Source organism: Schistocerca cancellata, chromosome 1 (assembly GCF_023864275.1).
Source record: "Schistocerca cancellata isolate TAMUIC-IGC-003103 chromosome 1, iqSchCanc2.1, whole genome shotgun sequence".
NCBI classification, from domain to species: Eukaryota; Metazoa; Arthropoda; class Insecta; order Orthoptera; family Acrididae; genus Schistocerca; species Schistocerca cancellata.
In genome coordinates this window covers 820,189,622-820,210,739 of record NC_064626.1, presented here as the reverse complement: position 1 = coordinate 820,210,739, position 21,118 = coordinate 820,189,622, and the positions used below count along the sequence as shown (strand labels likewise).

Below are 21,118 nucleotides of genomic sequence, written 5' to 3'. Positions count from 1 at the left end.
TACAAAATTGAAAAACACATTTTAAATTTTAAAGAGACAGTGAAGTATGTGGGTCACACTTCCAATCATGAGCTATGTGGCTACCACCAGAGGAACTTCAGAACTCAATCCCTCAAAGCTCTTAATATTTTGAATATGTTGCCCATTGTGTATGGGGAGAAAAACAAGAGTGGCTGCACCTGTTTTATAGAGCTTGTGTGCAGTTGCAACTTGACTGCAGTTGTGTGGTGTATATATCAGCAAGAACACTACACCTCAAGGTACTGTATACAACCCACCATGTCAGAGCGAGGTGGTGCAGTGGTTGGCGCATTCAGAACTTGCATTCGGGAGGTCAATGGTTCAAACACACATCAGGCCATCCTAAAGACCCATAGGCTGTGTGCCCAAAAAAAAAAAAAAATATTATGCTACACAAAAAAAACTGGGAACAAGAAAATTTCAGCACATTATCAAGTACCAATTGTGGCACATCACTGCAAAAATGACAAGCCTGTATGAATTAAAATATATATTATTTACTCACTATTATTATCAATCAAATATTCTGTCCCTTGTATCAAAAGCTCTGTAATTCAAAAAATTGTCTTTACACAGTAACACAGAAAATAGTGTATTCAAAAACACATTCTTTCATTTTGTACAGAATGGTGCAGTCACTGCAGAAAGTAAAACACGCTTATGGAAACAAGTGCTGCAATATAAGACTTACATGCAAAACTACTCAGTATGTTTTGATGCTGCAGAAAAAGCATGACATAGGTTATCCGGACATTCCTGACTCAAGCTTTCATTGTCACTGATGTTTCTGTGTGCTTCCTAAACATTCCTACTAGAGGTTGTTCCTTGGGGTTTGTGGGAGCAGTAGCAATGGAGGAGAGGAGTCATTGCTTCTTAATTGGTCTCATTCCCAAGGATCTGATCATTTTATTTCAGTGCATGTATTTCATTTGAAAACTATAGTCACTACAGATGCCAAGTCTGTGCATGAGTGATCAACATCACTGTTCTGGAAAGTGTATAAAACATCCTGGTGATAGAGCAATTTGTGTCTTGCTGAAATGAAATGGCTAAATATCAATATTTGTACACTGAGGTTTCAAAAGTCATGGGATAGTGATATGCACATATACATATGGCAGTAATGTCATGTACACATGGTATAAAAGGGCGGTGCATTATCAGAGCTGACATTTATACTCACGTGATTCATATCAAAAGGTTTCTGTTGTAATTATGGCTGCACAATAGGAATTAAGATTTTGAATGTGGAAAGGTAGTTGGAGCTAGGCGCATGGGGCATGGCCATAGAGGCAGCATGTTTCAATATTTCTGCAGGGGACTTCCAATGACTTGTTGAGTCCATACCACATTGAGCTGCTGCACTACGCCAGACAAAAAAGGTCTGACATGATGTCAGGAGGTATCCCATGACTTTTGTCACTTCAGCGTATGTTGTCTTATCATTTAGTGTAATTTCTGTTTTGCGCTGGCAGTGATACAACATTAAATTAAATATGGAAAATTGCAGAACATCATTCCCCAGAAGTGGAGGACTCCAGTGAATCTCACCATGAAGAAACATTATTGCGTTTGGAATACCGTGAACTGTTAAATCTCCAGGCTGACCTCCAGGGCCGCGTAGCAGGAGAGAAGGCAGAAGTGAAGCGACTCCAGGCTGAGATTGCCGCAATTAAATCTAAATGTGGCTACAGGTAATAATCTAATCTTAGCATCTATGAAGGGCATACAGCATGAAAGCTGCATATTTCTGTTGTTAAACTGTACTGAAGAATTCTACTGTGAAAAATGTTTCTAAGCAATTTATGTTTGTCATATTGGTTATGCAATATGTCATTATTTTTCTTTTAATCAATTTCTTCTTTTTTTCAGGAGCCTAGAAATAACTAGTTCAGATGGAAGCAGTTCTGCCTCTGATACAGATGGTAGTGATGCAGAAGATTTAGAAATAGAGTCTCGCATTACTGACTTGCAGCGAGAGAATTTATTACTGCAGGTATTGTGATAATAATAATAATAATAATAATAATAATAATAAACTGCTGAGGTGACAAAAATCATGCAGTATCTCCTAATTTTATGTCAGACCTCCTATTACCTGAATTAGTGCAGTAACTTGACATGGCATGGACTCAACAAGTTACTGGAAGTCCCCAGCAGAAATATTGAGCCATACTGCCTCTACAACCATCCATCCATAATTCAGAAAGTGTGTGCTGGTGCAGGATTTTGTGCAGAAACTGACCTCTTGATTATGTCCCATAAATGTTTGATGGGATTCAAGTTGGGCAATCTGGATGGCCAGACCATTCACTCGAATTATCTAGAATTTTCTTCAGACTAGTCATGAGAAATTGCAGCGTGGTGACATGGCAAATTGTCATCCATAAAAATTCCATCATTGTTTGGAAACATGCCATCCATGAATGTCTGCAAATGGTCTCCAAGTAGCCAAACACCCAGAGGACCCAGTCCATTCCATGTAAACACAACCCACATCATTATTGAGCCACCACCAGCTTGCACAGTGCCTTGTTGACAACTTGGAGTCTGTGCCACACCATCAGCTCTTATCAATGGAAACTGGGACAATTCCGACCAGGCCACAGTTTTCCAACTGTCTAGGCTTCAACAGATATGGCCATGAGCCCAGGAGAGGCACTGATGGTGATGTCATGCTGTTAACAAAGTCACTCACATTCATTGTCTGCTGCCATAGCTCATTAACACCAGATTTTTTCACACTGTCCTAATGCATATATTTGTTGTGCATTCCACATTGATTTCTGTGGTTATTTCATGCAGTGTTGCTTGTCTGTTAGCACTGACACCTCTATGCAAACGCGGCTGCTCTTGCTTGTTAAGTGATGGCCATTGGCTAGTGCGTTGTCCATGGTTCTTGGTAATGCCTGAAATGTGTTACTCTCGGCACACTCTTTAACACTGTGGATCTTGGAATATTGAATTCCCCAATTATTTCTGAAATGGAATGTCCCATGCATCTAGCTCCAACTACCATTCCACATTCAGAGTTTGTTAATTCCCATCATGTAGCCATAATCATGTCTGAAACTGTTCTACATGAGTACCTGAGTACAAATGGCTCCACCAATTTACTGCCCTATTATACCTTGTATATGTGACATTAGCGATATTAGCACCAAGTGTATTTGTGCATATCACTATCCCATGACTTTTGTGATCTCAGTAAAATTAATAATAATAATCTTTTCCCCCCAACTCACACATGTACATGATTGTCATTGCACTCAGCTCATGGTCTAGTGGTTAGTATTGCTGCCTCTAGATTGTGGGCTCTCAAGTAGCTGAAGTGGTGACAAAAAGACTTGCACAAGGCAGCCGAACAACACCAGCCATGGTCTCCCAGTCAATAACATGATACGCTCATATAATTTCATTCCACTTTGTAAGTTATTTCCAGAAATGTTCTTTTTGGAATATTTGCAAGCAATCCAAGAAAATATTTGAACTTCAAATCAAAATATTACCCCCCTCCTGTAATTTTTGGCACTTTCAAGTTGATTTCCATAATTGAAGGTATGAAGAGGAAATGAACAGCAATTTCAGATTTTTTGTATATGTATATACTTAATTCTGTTATCTTTTCAGATTCAATATACTGTCTTCCATTGTGGTTTGTCATACATATTTCATTTACATGATTAGAACATTGTTTTGGAATGGAACTCATTCTTACATTCTGCCGGACTTTTCAAAAAAATAATAGCATTTTACTATCCACTATAAAATTACACAGGATATATATTGACATAGGTAATATCGCTTTGTTAGTCCCCTTTGATAATTAGAGCAAAATTACTTCTAGTACCCTGCTGCTGTCAGTTTGAAGAGGGAGCCCGAAAACTAATACAAAACTTTCACTATAAAACTATTTCTTAAATTTCTAATTTTATTTAAAAAAGGTTACCAAGGACTTATTGCTAACCTGGTGATTTAGCTCAATGCACAGCACACTAGCTTGTGAGACAGGAAGGTGAGCCAGCCCCAGATTAAATCCGCATGTATGTGTGTGCCATGAGCAGTCTGAGTGAGGTTTTTAGGCAATTTCCCACATTCATTTAGACAAATGATGAGCTGGTCCCCTCTTTCTGCCTCAGAAAATATAATATGCAAACAGTTAAAATACAACATGCAGGCAAAGTTTACACAATTCACAGACAGATGCGACTAGTGCGAGTTTTGGTGTTCTCGTAAATATAAGTTATTTTAGATTATAAAACAAATAGACTAGTACTGATTACGTGGTAAATAAGTGTATTAGTGTGCCGTTTAAGTGTACCATTAAAGGTTTCATTTTTCTTTACGTAATATAGCAGAAAACGCGAAAAGAACGTACAGTCGTATTTTCTGTTTACGTTCTGCTGCAGCAAATCTATAGAATTTCGTTTAGTTGTTCCTTGCTCTCTCCAGCAATTTAACTTAGCGTACCTCTTCATTATTTAACTAGCATTTCCGGAAAGTAGCGTAAAGTTTAACTTGTTGTTTCAGAAACTTTGCACTTTTGTTTTTGTTTACACACAGTTGCGTATAGGCCAAATTTGTGTAACCATATTTTCGTGTTTATCTGTAATTTAACTGACTTATTCTTAATAAACTATTATGTTTATCGTGAGTGAAAAGTGCTTGACTTGCCGTAGAATTGTTAGGTCGGGGCTTTGGTGTGATGGGTGCTGTAGTTTTTTCCATGTGGGTGACTGTAGTGGCGTGGGAATGGGGGAAGTAAATGAGACTCATCAGTGGTTTTGTAGAATTTGTAGTAGAGATAGGAAGATACTGGAACAGGAGGGGAAAATTGCCGCCCTTCAGGCTGAGTTAGACAAGGCCAGGGGAGATCTTGACAGGTTAAGGAGGGAGAAGGTAAAGAGAGGTGGGAAGTGGCAACAGGCAACAGGAGGAACAGGCCTAGAACTTTGTCTGACAGCTTTATGGTGAATGTGGAAAATAGATTTGACCTGTTGCTTCAGTTAGAAGCTGGTGAGCCTCAAGCAGTTGCAGGTGTAGACAGGGCACAACAAACTTTCAGCAGCAAATTGAAAAGTAAGAATGTAGGGAAATCAGTAAAGAGAAAGAAAGTGTTGTTGTTAGGTAGTTCCCATGGAAGAGGTGTTGGCCAACTTTTGCAGGATGAACTAGGATCAGAATACCAGGTCACCAACTTTTTTAAACCTAGTGCTGGTCTGGAGCAGGTGACAGAGGATTTAGGATCACTTTGCAAAGATTTCACTAAGGAAGACACCGTGGTTATAGTGGGTGGAGCAGGTAACAGTATTGACAGAGATCCTGGGTACAGTATAGAGTGTGACCTGGCGAAGATTGCATCAGCATCGAGGCATACTAGTGTTGAGTTTGTATCTGTTCTTGGGCGCCATGACCGACCTCATTTGAACTCTTCTGTCAAGAGAGTTAATTTGGAGCTGGAACGGCTGCTCATGTCGGGTGCGGGGTCACACATTGGTGTGGTTCATGTTGCTTCTCTCAGTAGGTGGGATTATACTAGGCATGGCCTTCATCTCAACAGGAAGGGGAAGGGTAAATTGGCTGGGGAAATAGCAGGAAAGTTAAAGGGGGGAGGCACTGTCATGAGTGATAAAATACCAGTGGTTATAGGATTCAGAAAAGACCCTTTTTTAGGGTAGGGAGGACAGAAAGAAAGCAAATTTTAAGAGAGGTTAGAACTGAGACAAACCTTCAGTTTGAGAAAGAAATCAAAAAACATAATTCCACCTTATTACATCAGCATAAACAGCCATTGGCTAAGAATTTTCAACTGTCAGCAGATATTTTAACTCCACCCAATTTTAACTCAGTCAATGTGAAATGTCAGCTATCTTTATTGCATCAAAATATTCGAGGACTGAGAAATAAAATTAATGAATTAACTATCTGCATAGATGAATTAGAGTCTTCAAACCCAGCTGACATAATCTGCCTCTCTGAACATCATGTGACCACTGGTATAGAACTTTTAAGTGTTACAGGGTTTACGTTAGCATTTCACTTTTGTAGATCAGAAATGGAGAAAGGAGGAGTTGCCACATTCATCAGGAACTGTCATAAATTTAAGAACATAGACATTCATAAATTTTGCCTAGAACAGCATATGGAAGCATGTGCAACAGAATTAGATTTTCACAAAAAATCTTTCATAATATTAAGTGTATATCGAGCACCTGCAGGTAACTTTAATCTGTTTGTAAACCACCTTGAAGCTCTACTGGCCCATTTAACAACCAAAAACAAAGAAATAGTGGTTGCTGGTGATTTCAATGTAGATTCCCTTAAAGACTCTCCCAATAAGAACTTATTTGAGTTAGTAGCACTATCATTCAACTTAATTCCCACAGTAAAGTTCCCCACTAGGATAGCCACTTGCTCACAAACAGCCATTGATAATATCTTTATAGAAAAGTCCAATGAACAAAATTATATTACAAAACCAATAGTCAATGGCCTCTCAGACCATGACATGCAGTTCCTTCTGTTAAATGTTAATACTGAACAGGATATAAAATCGGTTAAATCTGAGCTCAAGAGGGTAATCAGTAAGCCAAAAATTGATTATTTTAGGACACTCCTCAGAGACATTCACTGGACTGATGTTTACAGTGCTCATGGCATGAATGAAAAATATAACATTTTTGCTAATAAAGTGCTTACCTTATTCGAACACTGCTTTCCCCGAAAACTTACCAAGGTTAGAGCAAAGTCTACAAAGAAGCCATGGATTACTCGAGGAATAGGGGTATCTTGTAAAACAAAAAGAAAACTGTATCTGTCAATCCGAAACATTTCCAATGTTGATGCTATAGCACATTATAAGAAATACTGCAAAATATTAAAGACTGTAATACGGATGTCAAAGCAAATATATTACAAGGAAAAGATAGTCATATCAGATAACAAAATAAAGACAATATGGGATATAGTGAAGGAGGAGACCGGTAGAACCAGACGTGAAGAGGAACAAATAGCATTAAGAGTAAATGATACATTGGTGACAGATGTGTATAGTGTTGCAGAACTTTTTAACAAACATTTTATAACTGTTACTGAAAAGATGGGGTTGTCAGGTTCGGTAGATGCTGCTATGGATTACCTTAGACCAGACATTTCAAGTAACTTCCATAATATGAATTTGACCCTCACTACCCCAACAGAAATACTGTCCATCATAAAATCTTTAAAATCAAAAACATCTAGTGGGTATGATGAAATATCAACAAAGTTAATTAAAGAATGTGATTCTGAGCTAAGTAACATATTAAGCTATCTGTGTAACCAGTCTTTTATCAGTGGAATATTTCCTGAATGGCTGAAATATGCTGAAGTTAAGCCACTGTTTAAGAAGGGAGATAAAGAAATAGCATCAAATTTCCGTCCAATTTCACTGTTGCCAGCATTCTCAAAAATTTTCGAAAAAGTAATGTACAGTCGTCTTTATAACCATCTTATCTCAAATAACATATTGTCAAAGTCACAGTTTGGATTTCTAAAAGGTTCTGATATTGAGAAGGCTATCTACACTTACAGTGAAAATGTGCTTAATTCATTAGACAAAAAATTGCAGGCAACTGGTATATTTTGTGATCTGTCAAAGGCATTTGACTGTGTAAATCACAATATCCTTTTAAGTAAACTAGAATATTATAGCATAACAGGAAATGCTGCAAAATGGTTCAAATCTTATATCTCTGGCAGGAAACAAAGGGTGTTATTAGGAAAGAGACATGTATCAAGCTATCAGGCATCATCCAACTGGGAACTAATTACATGTGGGGTCCCACAAGGTTCCATTTTGGGGCCCTTACTTTTCCTTGTGTATATCAATGACCTTTCATCAGTAACATTACCAGATGCCAAGTTTGTTTTGTTTGCCGGTGATACAAACATTGCAATAAATAGCAAATCAAGTGTAGTCTTAGAAAGATCAGCCAATAAAATATTTGTGGACATTAATCACTGGTTCCTAGCCAATTCTTTGTCACTAAACTTTGAAAAAACACACTACATGCAGTTCAGAACTTGTAAGGGGTGTCCCAAGAGTATATGTCTAACATACGATGACAAGAAGATAGAAGAAGTGGACAGTGTTAAATTCTTGGGATTACAGCTTGATAATAAATTCAACTGGGAGGAGCACACCACAGAACTCCTGAAGCGTCTTAACAAATCTCTGTTTGCAATGCAAATTTTGTCAGACATAGGGGATATAAAAATGAAAAAGCTGGCATACTATGCTTACTTTCATTCCATAATGTCATATGGGATTATTTTTTGGGGTAATTCATCAAGCCAAGCTAAAGTTTTCCGGGCCCAAAAACGTGCAGTAAGAATTATATGTGGTGTGAACTCAAGAACATCCTGCAGAAGCCTGTTTAGGGAACTAGGGATACTAACTACAGCTTCCCAATATATTTATTCCTTAATGAAATTTGTCACTAAAAATGTATCACTTTTTCAAACCAACAGCTCAATTCATGGAATCAATACTAGAAATAAGAATAATCTTCACAAGGATTTAAAGTCACTTAGTCTTGTACAAAAAGGTGTGCATTATTCAGGAACACACATTTTCAATAACTTGCCAGCAGCCATAAAAAGCTTAACAACCAATGAAATTCAGTTTAAGAGAAGCCTAAAGGATTTATTGGTGGCCAACTCCTTCTACTCCATTGATGAATTTCTTAGTAAAACCAACTGATTTGTATATAAGTAAAACATAACTTCTGCACAATTTCAGTGCAGTAATGTGTTCAGTGAAAATTTGTGTGTGTGTGTGTGTGTGTGTGTGTGTGTGTGTGTAAGTATAATCTAACTTCTGCACCATTTCAGTGCAGTAATGTGTTTATTGTAAATAAGTATTACAGTAGTTGTATTACATGTTTATTACCATATAAATAAATAAAAAACTTTTTTATTTTAAATTCAGTGCATTAGTATTTGTAAAATGACTCTTAGTGTTCATTAAAAAATGACGATCACTCCACTTGGGACCTGTGGAATGGTACATTAGCTTATTTGTTTTAGTTGTAAATATTTGTCATGTATTGTTGTTTTTCTGACATGTTCCACATCCTGGAGGACCTCCTCACTACAGATCAATTGGAATGAAAGTAAATCTAATCTAATCTAATCTCTCCCTTTGGTTATTGATGGCTGCAGCAACAGGGACTGCACCGGGCCACATACAGTGGAGCCTGTATTAGATGGGCTAATCAATGAAAAGTTGACCAAAGGTTTATTGCCAGAAATTTTACAAACATGCTTATTTATAAATCAGAGTTAAACAATTTTTAAATAAGCATATGTGTCCTACCTTTTACTAGGCATATCCAGAACCCAAAATCTGCTCAAATATAGGATGTTTAAAAAAAATGTTTCATTTTCTTACAAGAGTAGGTACTGGTCAAAACTAGTAGAAAATTTGCTAAAACATACACTTAAAAAAGCAACAATGAAGGAATTATCATAATGGAGTGGGAATTGGTGGATGTGATGTACATGCACAGATAAACAGATGATTGGAACTTCAGAAAAAATGGATGATTTATTTAAAATTGAGATCATCACAAATTCAGCAAGTTGGCCATGTCTGGCCGTTTTTCAAGCAGATATTATGATTGACATTAATTGATAGTGTTGTTGGATGTCTTTCTGAGGGTTATTATGCTGAATTCTGTCCGACTGGCACGTCAGATTGTCAAAGTCCTGAGCTGGTTGGTGGGCCCTGCCCATAATGCTTCAAATGTTCTCAATTGGGAAGAGGTCTCGTAAACTTGCTGGCTGAGGTAGGATTTGGCAAGCACAACGACAACCAATATAAATTCTCACCCTGTGCAGACAGGCATTAGAGTGATGAAACGTAAGCCCAGAATGCCTTTCCATGAAATAGCAACAAAACGGGGTGTAGGATATCATTGATATACCCTTTGCAGTAAGGCTGTCACAGATGACAGCCAAAGGGTTCCTGCTATGAAATAAAATGGCACCCCAGACCATCACTCCTGGTTGTCAAATTATATGATGAGTGACAGTCAGGTTGGTACCCTACCACTGTCAGGGGTGTCTCCAGATACTTCTTCAGCCTGAAATCTCGTTGAGTGGAGTAGAATTTTCTTCAGTTATGAGTCCCACTTCAATTTTAGCCCCAATGACAATCAAAGGCATGTCTGGAGATGCCCCAGACAGTAGTGGGATACCAGCCTCACTGTCACCCATCGTACAACCCGACAACCAGGAGTAGTGGTCTGGAGTGCTATTTATTTCATAGCAGGACCCCTTTGGTCATCATCCGTGGCACCCCTACAGCACAGCGGTACATTGCCCTTCATGGCAAGCCATCCTGTGCTTCATAATGCTTACCTGCACATGGCGAGAGTTTCCACTGCTTGTCTTTGTGCTTGCCAAAACCCAGCTTGACCAGCAAGGTCACCGTATCGGAGCATTAAGGGCAGGGCCCTCCAAGAAGTTTGGGAATCTGGAAATCTGACTCATCAGTTGGGCAGAATTTGGCATACTATCCCTCAGGAGAACATCCAACAATTCCACCAATGCCAATTCAAATCAATGTGTTATTGACTTGCTCGATTTGTGAAGCTCTTTCTCTTGAATAAATCATCCATTTTTTTTGAAGCTCTAATCATTTGTTTGTCTGTACATGTACATCACATCTACTGTTTTCTGTCCAAGTCAGATATTTATTTATTTATTTATTGTCTTAGAGTAATTTGTTGTAATATGGAACATTCTGTCCTTTTATAACCATCAGTTTGAAGACACTGCAGGAGGTGCTTAATTTGGTTACCTCTTATTCTTACACATCCTCCTCAGTCAGTCCCCAATGTGTGCAAAGACACCTGGCTGTCATCTGGCATGTGACACCCACTGTTATAAGTGTGCACGTTCCTAATGGGTGTGTAATACACCATTTCCTTTAAATGTCCCACAGACCCAAAAATGTTAGGAATTAAGGCTAGATGAATGGGAAGGCCACTCAGTCACTGATTAAACATCTGGGTTATGTACCATAAGGTGTAAAATGTGTAGAGAAATGGGGTGTTGCCCCATTATGCATGAATCACATATGCAAAGGTAATGTTCTTGGATAACGCTAGTAATTTGTCTCCCAAAAATTGATGATAACCAGCGCCTGTTGATTTGTCTGGGAAAGTACACTGTGGGCCATTAAATCTGCATCATGAAGACTGCATGCAATGAATATCAAATGTATCTGAAATGCAATACGTACTTGGACACGATTAGCATTTCAGTGCAACTGCACAAACAAGCTAGAAGTAACTCAATCTACATTCTGTATACAAGGAAAGATTACAGAAGCATTCAAAAATCACATTTGAATGCCAACTATTTTTGAGTAGATTGTTTTATGGCTCATGTAAGAAAGAGAAATATCTTCCAGCACATGTCTGAATTTGACAGTTGTCAAATTGTGGCTTATCAAAACAGCAGTTTATCATTCTGCAATATTGCTGCTCTCAATGCATTAAACAACAGGAATGTGGAATCGATGGGTTCAGGGGAGGGTTGTAATCAGTATCCTGCGGGATATCAATGGCTGTCGGCTAGTCCCACCTGCAAACAGACATATTGTTTGTGCAGTAAGACAAGTACCACATAGACGGTGTGACAAAATCTGAATCACAAAGAGTGTCAGAACAGCAAACAGTGTTGCAGTTTTCATTGCTGCAGCAACAGAGACGGACACGCTGACGTTATACACAATGACTGATACAGGAATGGAACCATGTCATTGTTCCAGTGATTCTCAGTTCTGTGTGTAGAATCACAATGGATGTGTCCATGGATGGAGATTCTGAGAAGATACTATACAGATTCTCAATGACCCTAACGTGTACTAGCACCCAAGAGGACAGTCAGAGTATGTGTGGATAAGATAGAACCTGTTGGGAGGGAATCGGAAAAGGTCACACTAAGGCGCTACATGAAGCACATACTGACTCTAATGAAGGCACCATTAGGAAAAAAAACTTACAGTAAAATGGAAATAATAGGTAAAGATGTAGGGCCCAGGGTATGAAAAAAGAGGAAAGTGATAAGGCAAGGTCGGAATGGGTGAGCTATGGTAGAGTAGAAATGTAACAAGTTGAGTGAAGGCTGGTGTGGGGACAGGGGCATGGAAAAAGAGAGAAAGATGGAGGAAGGGCAATTGAAGGACATGGATTGTTAGCAAACTTTTGGGCCACATGGGGTTGCAGTAACAAAGGATACATTGTAACGAGAATTCCTACCTGTGCAGTTCCTACCCTTGTAACCGCACCTGGTGTAAAACCTGTCCCATGCACCCTCCCACCACCACCTACTCCAGTCCTGTAACCCAGAAGGTGTACACGATCAAAGGCAGAGCCACGTGTGAAAGCACCCACGTGATTTACCAACTGACCTGCCTACACTGTGAAGCTTTCTATGTGGGAATGACCAGCAACAAACTGTCCATTCGCATGAATGGACACAGGCAGACAGTGTTTGTTGGTAATGAGCATCACCCTGTGGCTAAACATGCCTTGGTGCACAGCCAGCACATCTTGGCACAGTGTTACATCGTCCGGGTTATCTGGATACTTCCCACTAACACCAACCTGTCAGAACTCTGGAGATGGGAACTTGCCCTTCAGTATATCCTCTCTTCTCGTTATCCGCCAGGCCTCAACCTCCGCTAATTTCAAGTTGCCGCTGCTCATACCTCACCTGTCTTTCAACAACATCTTTGCCTCTGTACTTCCACCTCGACTGACATCTCTGCCCAAACTCTTTGCCTTTACAAATGTCTGCTTGTGTCTGTATATGTGCGGTTGGATATGTGTGTGTGTGCGAGTGTATACCTGTCCCTTTTTCTCCCCAAGGTAAGTCTTTCCGCTCCCGGGATTGGAATGACTCCTTACCCTCTCCCTTAAAACCCACATCCTTTCGTCTTTCCCTCTCCTTCCCTCTTTCCTGATGAAGCAACCGTTGGTTGTGAAAGCTTGAATTTTGTGTGTATGTTTGTGTGTCTATCGACCTGCCAGCACTTTTGTTTGGTAAGTCACATCATCTTTGTTTTTAGATATATTTTTCCCACGTGGAACTTTTACTGAATGCTGCATTACACTTCAAAGTGGCACAGATACATGACACTATTTTTCAACATAGTCACAAATTCCCAGTACACAATGGTTGGAGCATTCTACTAATTGTTTAATTCCTTGATGATAAAAATCCACTTCTTGGTCACAGAGCCATTGAAGAACTCCTTTGAGAATATTCGCATTGTTGGAAAATCCCCTCCCCCGCCCAGATATTCTTTCAGCGTGCTGAAAATATGAAATCACATAATGCAAGATCTGGACTTCCCTGTCAGCACCACCCACATCTGTGTGACTTTGGTCAAATTGCCAGCATCACCTCATTACAGGTGAAGGCAACATTGCAATTAGTCCATATGTCACCAGAATTTTACAGTGAATCTATGTGCAGTTTAGAGATTTTGCTCACAAAAATCACACTCTTCCATGTATTTCAACTTTAGAGTTCGTTTACAGGTGCTACACCATTTCACTCCCACACTGTGATGCATCTGTTACCATACTGCCGCAGAACTGTCTCTCCATGTCACTCAGAATATGTACTCTCTTCTGACAATGCGCCACTCTTTTTGCACAATGGTCTTATTGTTGGACAACATATGTAACTTGATTTCTGAAGTTCCAACATTTATTCCATTGATAGTATTTATAACAAAAACATAATCAGTTTTTGACAGTATAATGTTACTAGATAGGTAAAAAAATCTACTAACCAAGTGGCAGCGACGGTGTTTTGGGTGACTTTTCCGAACTGTGCCCCTTCTCCTAAACCTCTCCAGTCCTTTTTCTTCACCCCTCCTCTTTCCCCTTCAACTCTTCTATCAGGCCCACATCTCGTGGTCGTGCGGTAGCATTCTCGCTTCCCACGCCCGGGTTCCCGGGTTCGATTCCCGGCGGGGTCAGGGATTTTCTCTGCCTCGTGATGGCAGAGTTCAAAACCATCGTACAATATGCGTTAGATGAGTATGTGCCAAGCAAGATCGTAAGAGAAGGAAAAGAGCCACCGTGGTTCAACAACCAAGTTAGAAAACTGCTGCGGAAGCAAAGGGAACTTCACAGCAAACATAAACATAGCCAAAGCCTTGCAGACAAACAAAAATTACGCGAAGCGAAATGTAGTGTGAAGAGAGCTATGCGAGAGGCGTTCAATGAATTCGAAAGTAAAGTTCTATGTACTGACTTGGCAGAAAATCCTAAGAAATTTTGGTCTTATGTCAAAGCGGTAAGTGGATCAAAACAAAATGTCCAGACACTGTGTGACCAAAATGGTACTGAAACAGAGGATGACAGACTAAAGGCCGAAATACTAAATGTCTTTTTCCAAAGTTGTTTCACAGAGGAAGATTGCACTGTAGTTCCTTCTCTAGATTGTCGCACAGATGACAAAATGGTAGATATCGAAATAGACGACAGAGGGATAGAGAAACAATTAAAATCGCTCAAAAGAGGAAAGGCCTCTGGACCTGATGGGATACCAGCTCAATTTTACACAGAGTACGCGAAGGAACTTGCCCCCCTTCTTGCAGCGGTGTACCATAGGTCTCTAGAAGAGCGTAGCGTTCCAAATGATTGGAAAAGGGCACAGGTCATCCCCGTTTTCAAGAAGGGACGTCGAACAGATGTGCAGAACTATAGACCTATATCTCTAACGTCGATCAGTTGTAGAATTTTGGAACACGTATTGTGTTCGAGTATAATGACTTTTCTGGAGACTAGAAATCTACTCTGTAGGAATCAGCATGGGTTTCGAAAAAGACGGTCATGTGAAACCCAGCTCGCGCTATTCGTCCACGAGACTCAGAGGGCCATAGACACGGGTTCACAGGTAGATGCCGTGTTTCTTGACTTCCGCAAGGCGTTCGATACAGTTCCCCACAGTCGTTTATTGAACAAAGTAAGAGCATATGGACTATCAGACCAATTGTGTGATTGGATTGAGGAGTTCCTAGATAACAGGACGCAGCATGTTGTTCTCAATGCAGAGAAGTCTTCCGAAGTAAGAGTAATTTCAGGTGTGCCGCAGGGGAGTGTCATAGTACCGTTGCTATTCACAATATACATAAATGACCTGGTGGATGACATCGGAAGTTCACTGAGGCTTTTTGCAGATGATGCTGTGGTGTATCGAGAGGTTGTAACAATGGAAAATTGTACTGAAATGCAGGAGGATCTGCAGCGAATTGACGCATGGTGCAGGGAATGGCAACTGAATTTCAATGTAGACAAGTGTAATGTGCTGCGAATACACAGAAAGATAGATCCTTTATCATTTAGCTACAAAATAGCAGGTCAGCAACTGGAAGCAGTTAATACCATAAATTATCTGGGAGTACGCATTAGGAGTGATTTAAAATGGAATGATCATATAATGTTGATTGTCGGTAAAGCAGATGCCAGACTGAGATTCATTGGAAGAATCCTAAGGAAATGCAATCCGAAAACAAAGGAAGTAGGTTACAGTACGCTTGTTCGCCCACTGCTTGAATACTGCTCAGCAGTGTGGGATCCGTACCAGATAGGGTTGATACAAGACATAGAGAAGATCCAACGGAGAGCAGTGCGCTTCGTTACAGGATCATTTAGTAATCGCGAAAGCGTTACGGAGATGATAGATAAACTCCAGTGGAAGACTCTGCAGGAGAGACGCTCAGTAGCTCGGTACGGGCTTTTGTCAAAGTTTCGAGAACATACCTTCACCGAAGAGTCAAGCAGTATATTGCTCCCTCCTACGTATATCTCACGAAGAGACCATGAGGATAAAATCAGAGAGATTAGAGCCCACACAGAGGCATACCGACAATCCTTCTTTCCACGAACAATACGAGACTGGAATAGAAGGGAGAACCGATAGAGTTACTGAAGGTACCCTCCGCCACACACCGTCAGGTGGCTTGCGGAGTATGGATGTAGATGTAGATGGCTGGGTGTTGTGTGCTGTCCTTAGGTTAGTTAGGTTTAAGTAGTTCTAAGTTCTAGGGGACTTATGACCACAGCAGTTGAGTCCCATAGTGCTCAGAGCCATTTCTTCTATCAGAAGGAGCCACTGACTCTGAAAGCTTGCATAAGTTACACCTCTCTTTTTTTTTCTTTTGTGTGTGTGTGTGTGTGTGTGTGTGTGTGTGTGTGTGTGTGTGTGTGTGTGTGTTTGTGTGTGTGTGTGGTAGGAGGGGGGGGGGGGCATGCGCGCGCTCCTGCCACTGTTTAATGAGTCAATCAATAATATTTAGATACTGTGATTGCTAGCTACCTGCAGTGTAATTATAGGATCCACTGGACACTACGATATGGCCACCCAAACAAATGCAGAACTTCCGCCATATTTAACAGTTGAAGACTGCATTGTTCACTTCTCATAGTATTCTCCAAACGTAAACACATCCTGTAGCAGAAAAAAGTTGAATTATCAGACCATATTATTTGTTTGCAACCCATATTTTGTGTTGTCTACACCACTGAAAGCTCATGCTACAAAATTCACATTGCACGTTTTTCTACGTTCTGTAGCTTCATTTTTTGCTCCACAGTTACATTCGGGCAGTGGTCTTCTTTCTTTGTCTCTAAGTCTTCTTTCTTCTTCCAATATCTTGTCTAACGTGGCAGTAGATCAACATTATAGCAGAAATCGTATCTTTTCCAACTCTGGTATACTACAGGGTATCCTGTTTATCTTAACCACCACAAATAATTTTTTTGTCCAGAAACAAAATTTCAAAAAATAACGAGAATGTTGTTTAGGTAGCAGAGTGAAATTAACCAGCATAAGTGCCCTTCTTTTATCTTTGTTTGTTACAGAACATGAACAGCACTACATATTTTTGTTGATATCTTCAGTGCGAAGGCTGATTTGGTGCAGCTCTCCACACTACTCTATACTGTGCTAGAGTCTTCATCTTTGAATAACTACTTGAACCTACAGCGATTTGAATCTGCTTACTGTAATCATCCATCGGTCACCCTCTAGTAGTACACACTACCCCCCCCCCCCCCAAGTTTTTCCACCCATTACCATTAGCAAACTGACATTTCCTCAACTTGATTCAGTACATCATCATTAATTACTTGACCTATCTAATGTTCAGTATTCTTCTGTAGCAGCACATTTCAAATGCCTCTGTTCTCTTCTTGTCTGAACTGCTTATTGTCCAGGTTTCACATCTGTATGAGGCTACAGTCCAGAAAACACTTGGTGACAATTTGTGTTCAGTATTAACAAATTCCTCTTTTACAAATATGCTTTTTCTGCAATAGTTAGTCTGCATTTTTAACTTATCTGTTTCAGCCTTCAGCAGTTATTTTGCTGTGTTCTTCCAAATCCTTTGCTGTCCCTGACAGAATTATGATTTCAACTGCAAAACTCAAAGTTTTTATTTCTTCTAACTGAACTTCATTCACTCTCCCTATTTTAAGGAGCACCCTGCGTATTTTATTCAGTAATCCACTTCTTGTCCTCAAGATCTTTCCAAACTTGTATCACAGTGTACCATTCACATTAACATGATGCTGTTCAAAATGTAACACAAAGTAGACTTTGACTCCACTGTATTAGCTCACAGTGAAGGTATCTGAGGTTATATATGTCATCCACATGCTGGCATTGACAACAAACACATGGAAACACGATAAAATGCATGCCAATCACTGAGACAAATGTCTTCAATTGAAGACTTGCATGAGGACAATGAGGACGGCTGACTAAATGAGCAGTGTGCATTTTTCTTGTGTTCCCACTATTTACTGTCAACTCCAACAATCAGACAAGTTACATTACCCCAGTTAGCTGTTCTGTGTGCTAGTACAGTGAGTCAAAGTCAATCCTGTGTTACATTTTCAATTATGTAATGTTTACGTGAATGGTACAATCTACATCTGTACTCTGCATCATAGTGTTAAGTGCATGGCAGAGGGTAAGTCCCACTATACCAGTTGTTAGGGTATCTTCCCTTTCCATCCACATATGGAGTGCGGGGAGAATGAATGATTAAAAGCATCTGTGCTTGCAGTAATTATTCTAATCTTATCGTTACAATCCCTATGTGAGCAGTATGTAAGGGATTTTAGTATATTCCTAGCATCATCATTTAAAGCCAGCTCTTGACACTTTGTTAATAGACTTTCTTGGGGACAGTTTACGGCTGTCTTCAAGAGTCTGCTGGTTGAGTTACTTCAGTATCTCTGTGACACTTTTCCATGGATTAAACAAACCTGTGACCATTCATACTGCTCTTCTCTGTATAGATTCAGTATCCCCTGTTAATCCTATTTGGGACCAGTTGTACCAGTGTTTTATAAGTAATCTGCTTTGTAGACTGATTGCCATTCCCCAGTTTTCTACAAGTAAACCAAAGTGTAACACCTGCTTTACCCACAACTGAGCCTATGTTATCATTCCATTTCATATCCCTAAAAGTGTTACACGCAAGTAATTGTATGAGTTGGATGATTCCAACAGTGACTCATTGATATTAGAGTCATAGAACACTACATTTTTGTTTTATTTTATGAAGTGCACAGTTTTATGTTTCTAATCATTTAAAGTAAGTTGCCAGTCTTTGCGCCATTTTGAAATGTTGTCAAGATCTGATTGAATAATTATGCAACTTCTTTCAGATAGTGCTCCATAGTAGATAACTGCAAGTGTGAGGTTCCTATTAATATTGTCTGCAAGGTCATTAATATACAATATGAACAGCAAGGGTGCCAACACTGTTCCCTGGGGCACACCTGATGATGACGACTCTCCATCCAAGATAACATACTGCACCCACCCTACCAAAAAGTCCTCAGTCCAGTTACAAATTTCACTTGGGACCCCATTGACAATAAGCATAGGTATGGACTGAGCCAAATGCTTTTTAGAAATCAAGAAATAGTGCACCTACCTGACTGCCTTGATCCAAAGCTTTCAATATGTCATGTGAGAAAAGTGTGTTAAGTTTCTGAACAGGTCTTGAGATAAAGTGGATTATTAAATAAAAAATATAGGATGCTATTTAAGAAAGACATACTGCAGCTTATATCTTTGTACCAACAAATATAGAAGAAAAGCAGTCATGCTGGTTAATGCCCCCTGCTAACTAAACAATATTTGCTTGATTTTTTTTGTCTGCCGGACAGAAAGTTATTTGAGGTGGTCAAGATAACTAGGACATCCTGTATCCTCCTCCTCCTCCTCCTCCTCCTCCTCCTCCTCCTCCATTTATGGTGTGTGTGAGCAAATAACTGATGTGAAATAAGTTAATACTACTATATGTACTGTCGTGTATTAACAACTTATTTATAAAAGAAAGTCATGTAGCAAGCTATAAACTTCAAAGTCAGTGATGTATTTTACCATTTCTTCATAGCTAACACTTAAGTATATAAAATGACAAAGAGTTATTATCACTAGTTATATAGTATTATCTTCACAGTTACTCAAGATACATAATTTCAACATTAACTTGATGAAATTTTGTAATTTACAGAAATTATCCTTACATTATATGTATACATAAAACCTTGTGTGTGTAGTTTAAGTGCACTATTTTGTAATGGAGTGTGTTTTTCATTTTTGACAAAAAAGCATTCTAGAATTTAAATGTTTTATGCGATCTTCAGCCAAAACTTACAAATGTAGCACTCGTGCACGAATCACAGAAGTTCTCAATCACAATTCATGTCGTGCGTAACCTGCTCTGCTGTACCCTTCAGTAGATAATCAGAATGAGTTATGAAGTTAGAGGAAAAGATGGTAATTTAGAAATATCTGAATTATATGTATAATCTCAAAATGGAATCAGATTTTACCTCAGATTAGTTGTCAGAGTTTACTCTAAGTGCTTTTTAAAATCATGTTGAATATTATCTTGTTATACTGTCATACATGCACTGTGTAGACCATCTAGTGAGAAGATATCCATACTTTCTGTTATTGCTTGTAAATTTAATTGTAGCACACAACAAGCTTTCAATGTTCTATGATACTACTGATGTGATGCCAAGTATATAATTTAAGTATCAACTATCACCATTGTCTTATCTTGCATAATATATAACTCTGATTACTTATTGAACAATACAGCAGAAAAGGTTCCAGTTTAATTTATTATTCATGCGTGCTCTGCTCTGCTCTGCGAAGCAGTATTGTTTGTAAAAGTTGCAGTTGAAAAACTCGCTTCTCATAAGAGATTAAACTTCCACAGCCGTCATTTAATTGGTTATGTTACTTGTTGCTCTTGTTAATTTTACTTGGGTGTTTTTCAGCAAAAGAAGGCCAGCCTCATAAAATGCATCATGGATGAGAGAAAGGCATGTATTAACCTCAGAGTTCAGCTCAGCCTTCTGCAACTCTCACAAGAGTCAAAACAAATATGAATTAGTGACACGCAAAACAAAGAACTTATTGTTGAAAGAGGTGATACTGATAATGAAGAAGTTAATTACTCCAACTATCCAATACAAAGTTTTATTACAATAAGCAGGCTGGTGAAAGTTTTTAGTTCACTCAAAGTAACAGTATCATTCTGCTTTCATTACTGAACTGTATCTGATATTATATGTAGTACAAAGTGTGTAATAAAACAAGTATGCTATTATGTTGACTCTCATTTCAAATTATCCTTTTTGAGAAACAGAAGTGTGTGGAGTATGCAGTAAGAGAATTTAGGTAGCTTCAAGTGTAATGTAGATGTACTTTGTGAGTGTGGAAATGTTTAAACAATGTGAGAAAAATCCCATAAAAGGGTACTACTCCCTTTTCTATGGGTATATTAAAATGATGATCTTGTTAATAGTTATCCATGTAAGAATGTGCATCAAACTGACAATTGTATTTAGACAGTCATTCCAACATGCCTTACAAAGTAGATCTGAAGATTCAGCAGATGAACAGGATCTTTTGTACACGTTAATACTAAGCACATCAGCTCTATTCAAAAATAGCAAGAGAAGGAATTAGTAGTTATCCTGATGAAGAA

At 39.1% G+C, this 21,118-nt stretch overlaps 1 protein-coding gene across 3 annotated transcripts in view; it reads left to right on the top strand.

Moving 5' to 3' along the window:
• Window positions 1-20,737, top strand: part of LOC126188329 (ralA-binding protein 1) — a 122,475-nt gene extending 101,738 nt beyond the window's left edge. For all 3 annotated transcript variants that reach the window (XM_049929927.1, XM_049929943.1, XM_049929935.1), the window contains exons 11-13: window positions 1,532-1,715; window positions 1,894-2,017; window positions 20,406-20,737. In XM_049929927.1, coding sequence (XP_049785884.1) covers window positions 1,532-1,715; window positions 1,894-2,017; window positions 20,406-20,516 — 419 coding nt within the window. In that variant the 3' untranslated portion in view covers window positions 20,517-20,737. The remainder of the gene's footprint in view (window positions 1-1,531; window positions 1,716-1,893; window positions 2,018-20,405) is intronic.
• The last annotated feature ends 381 nt before the right edge of the window (window positions 20,738-21,118 follow it).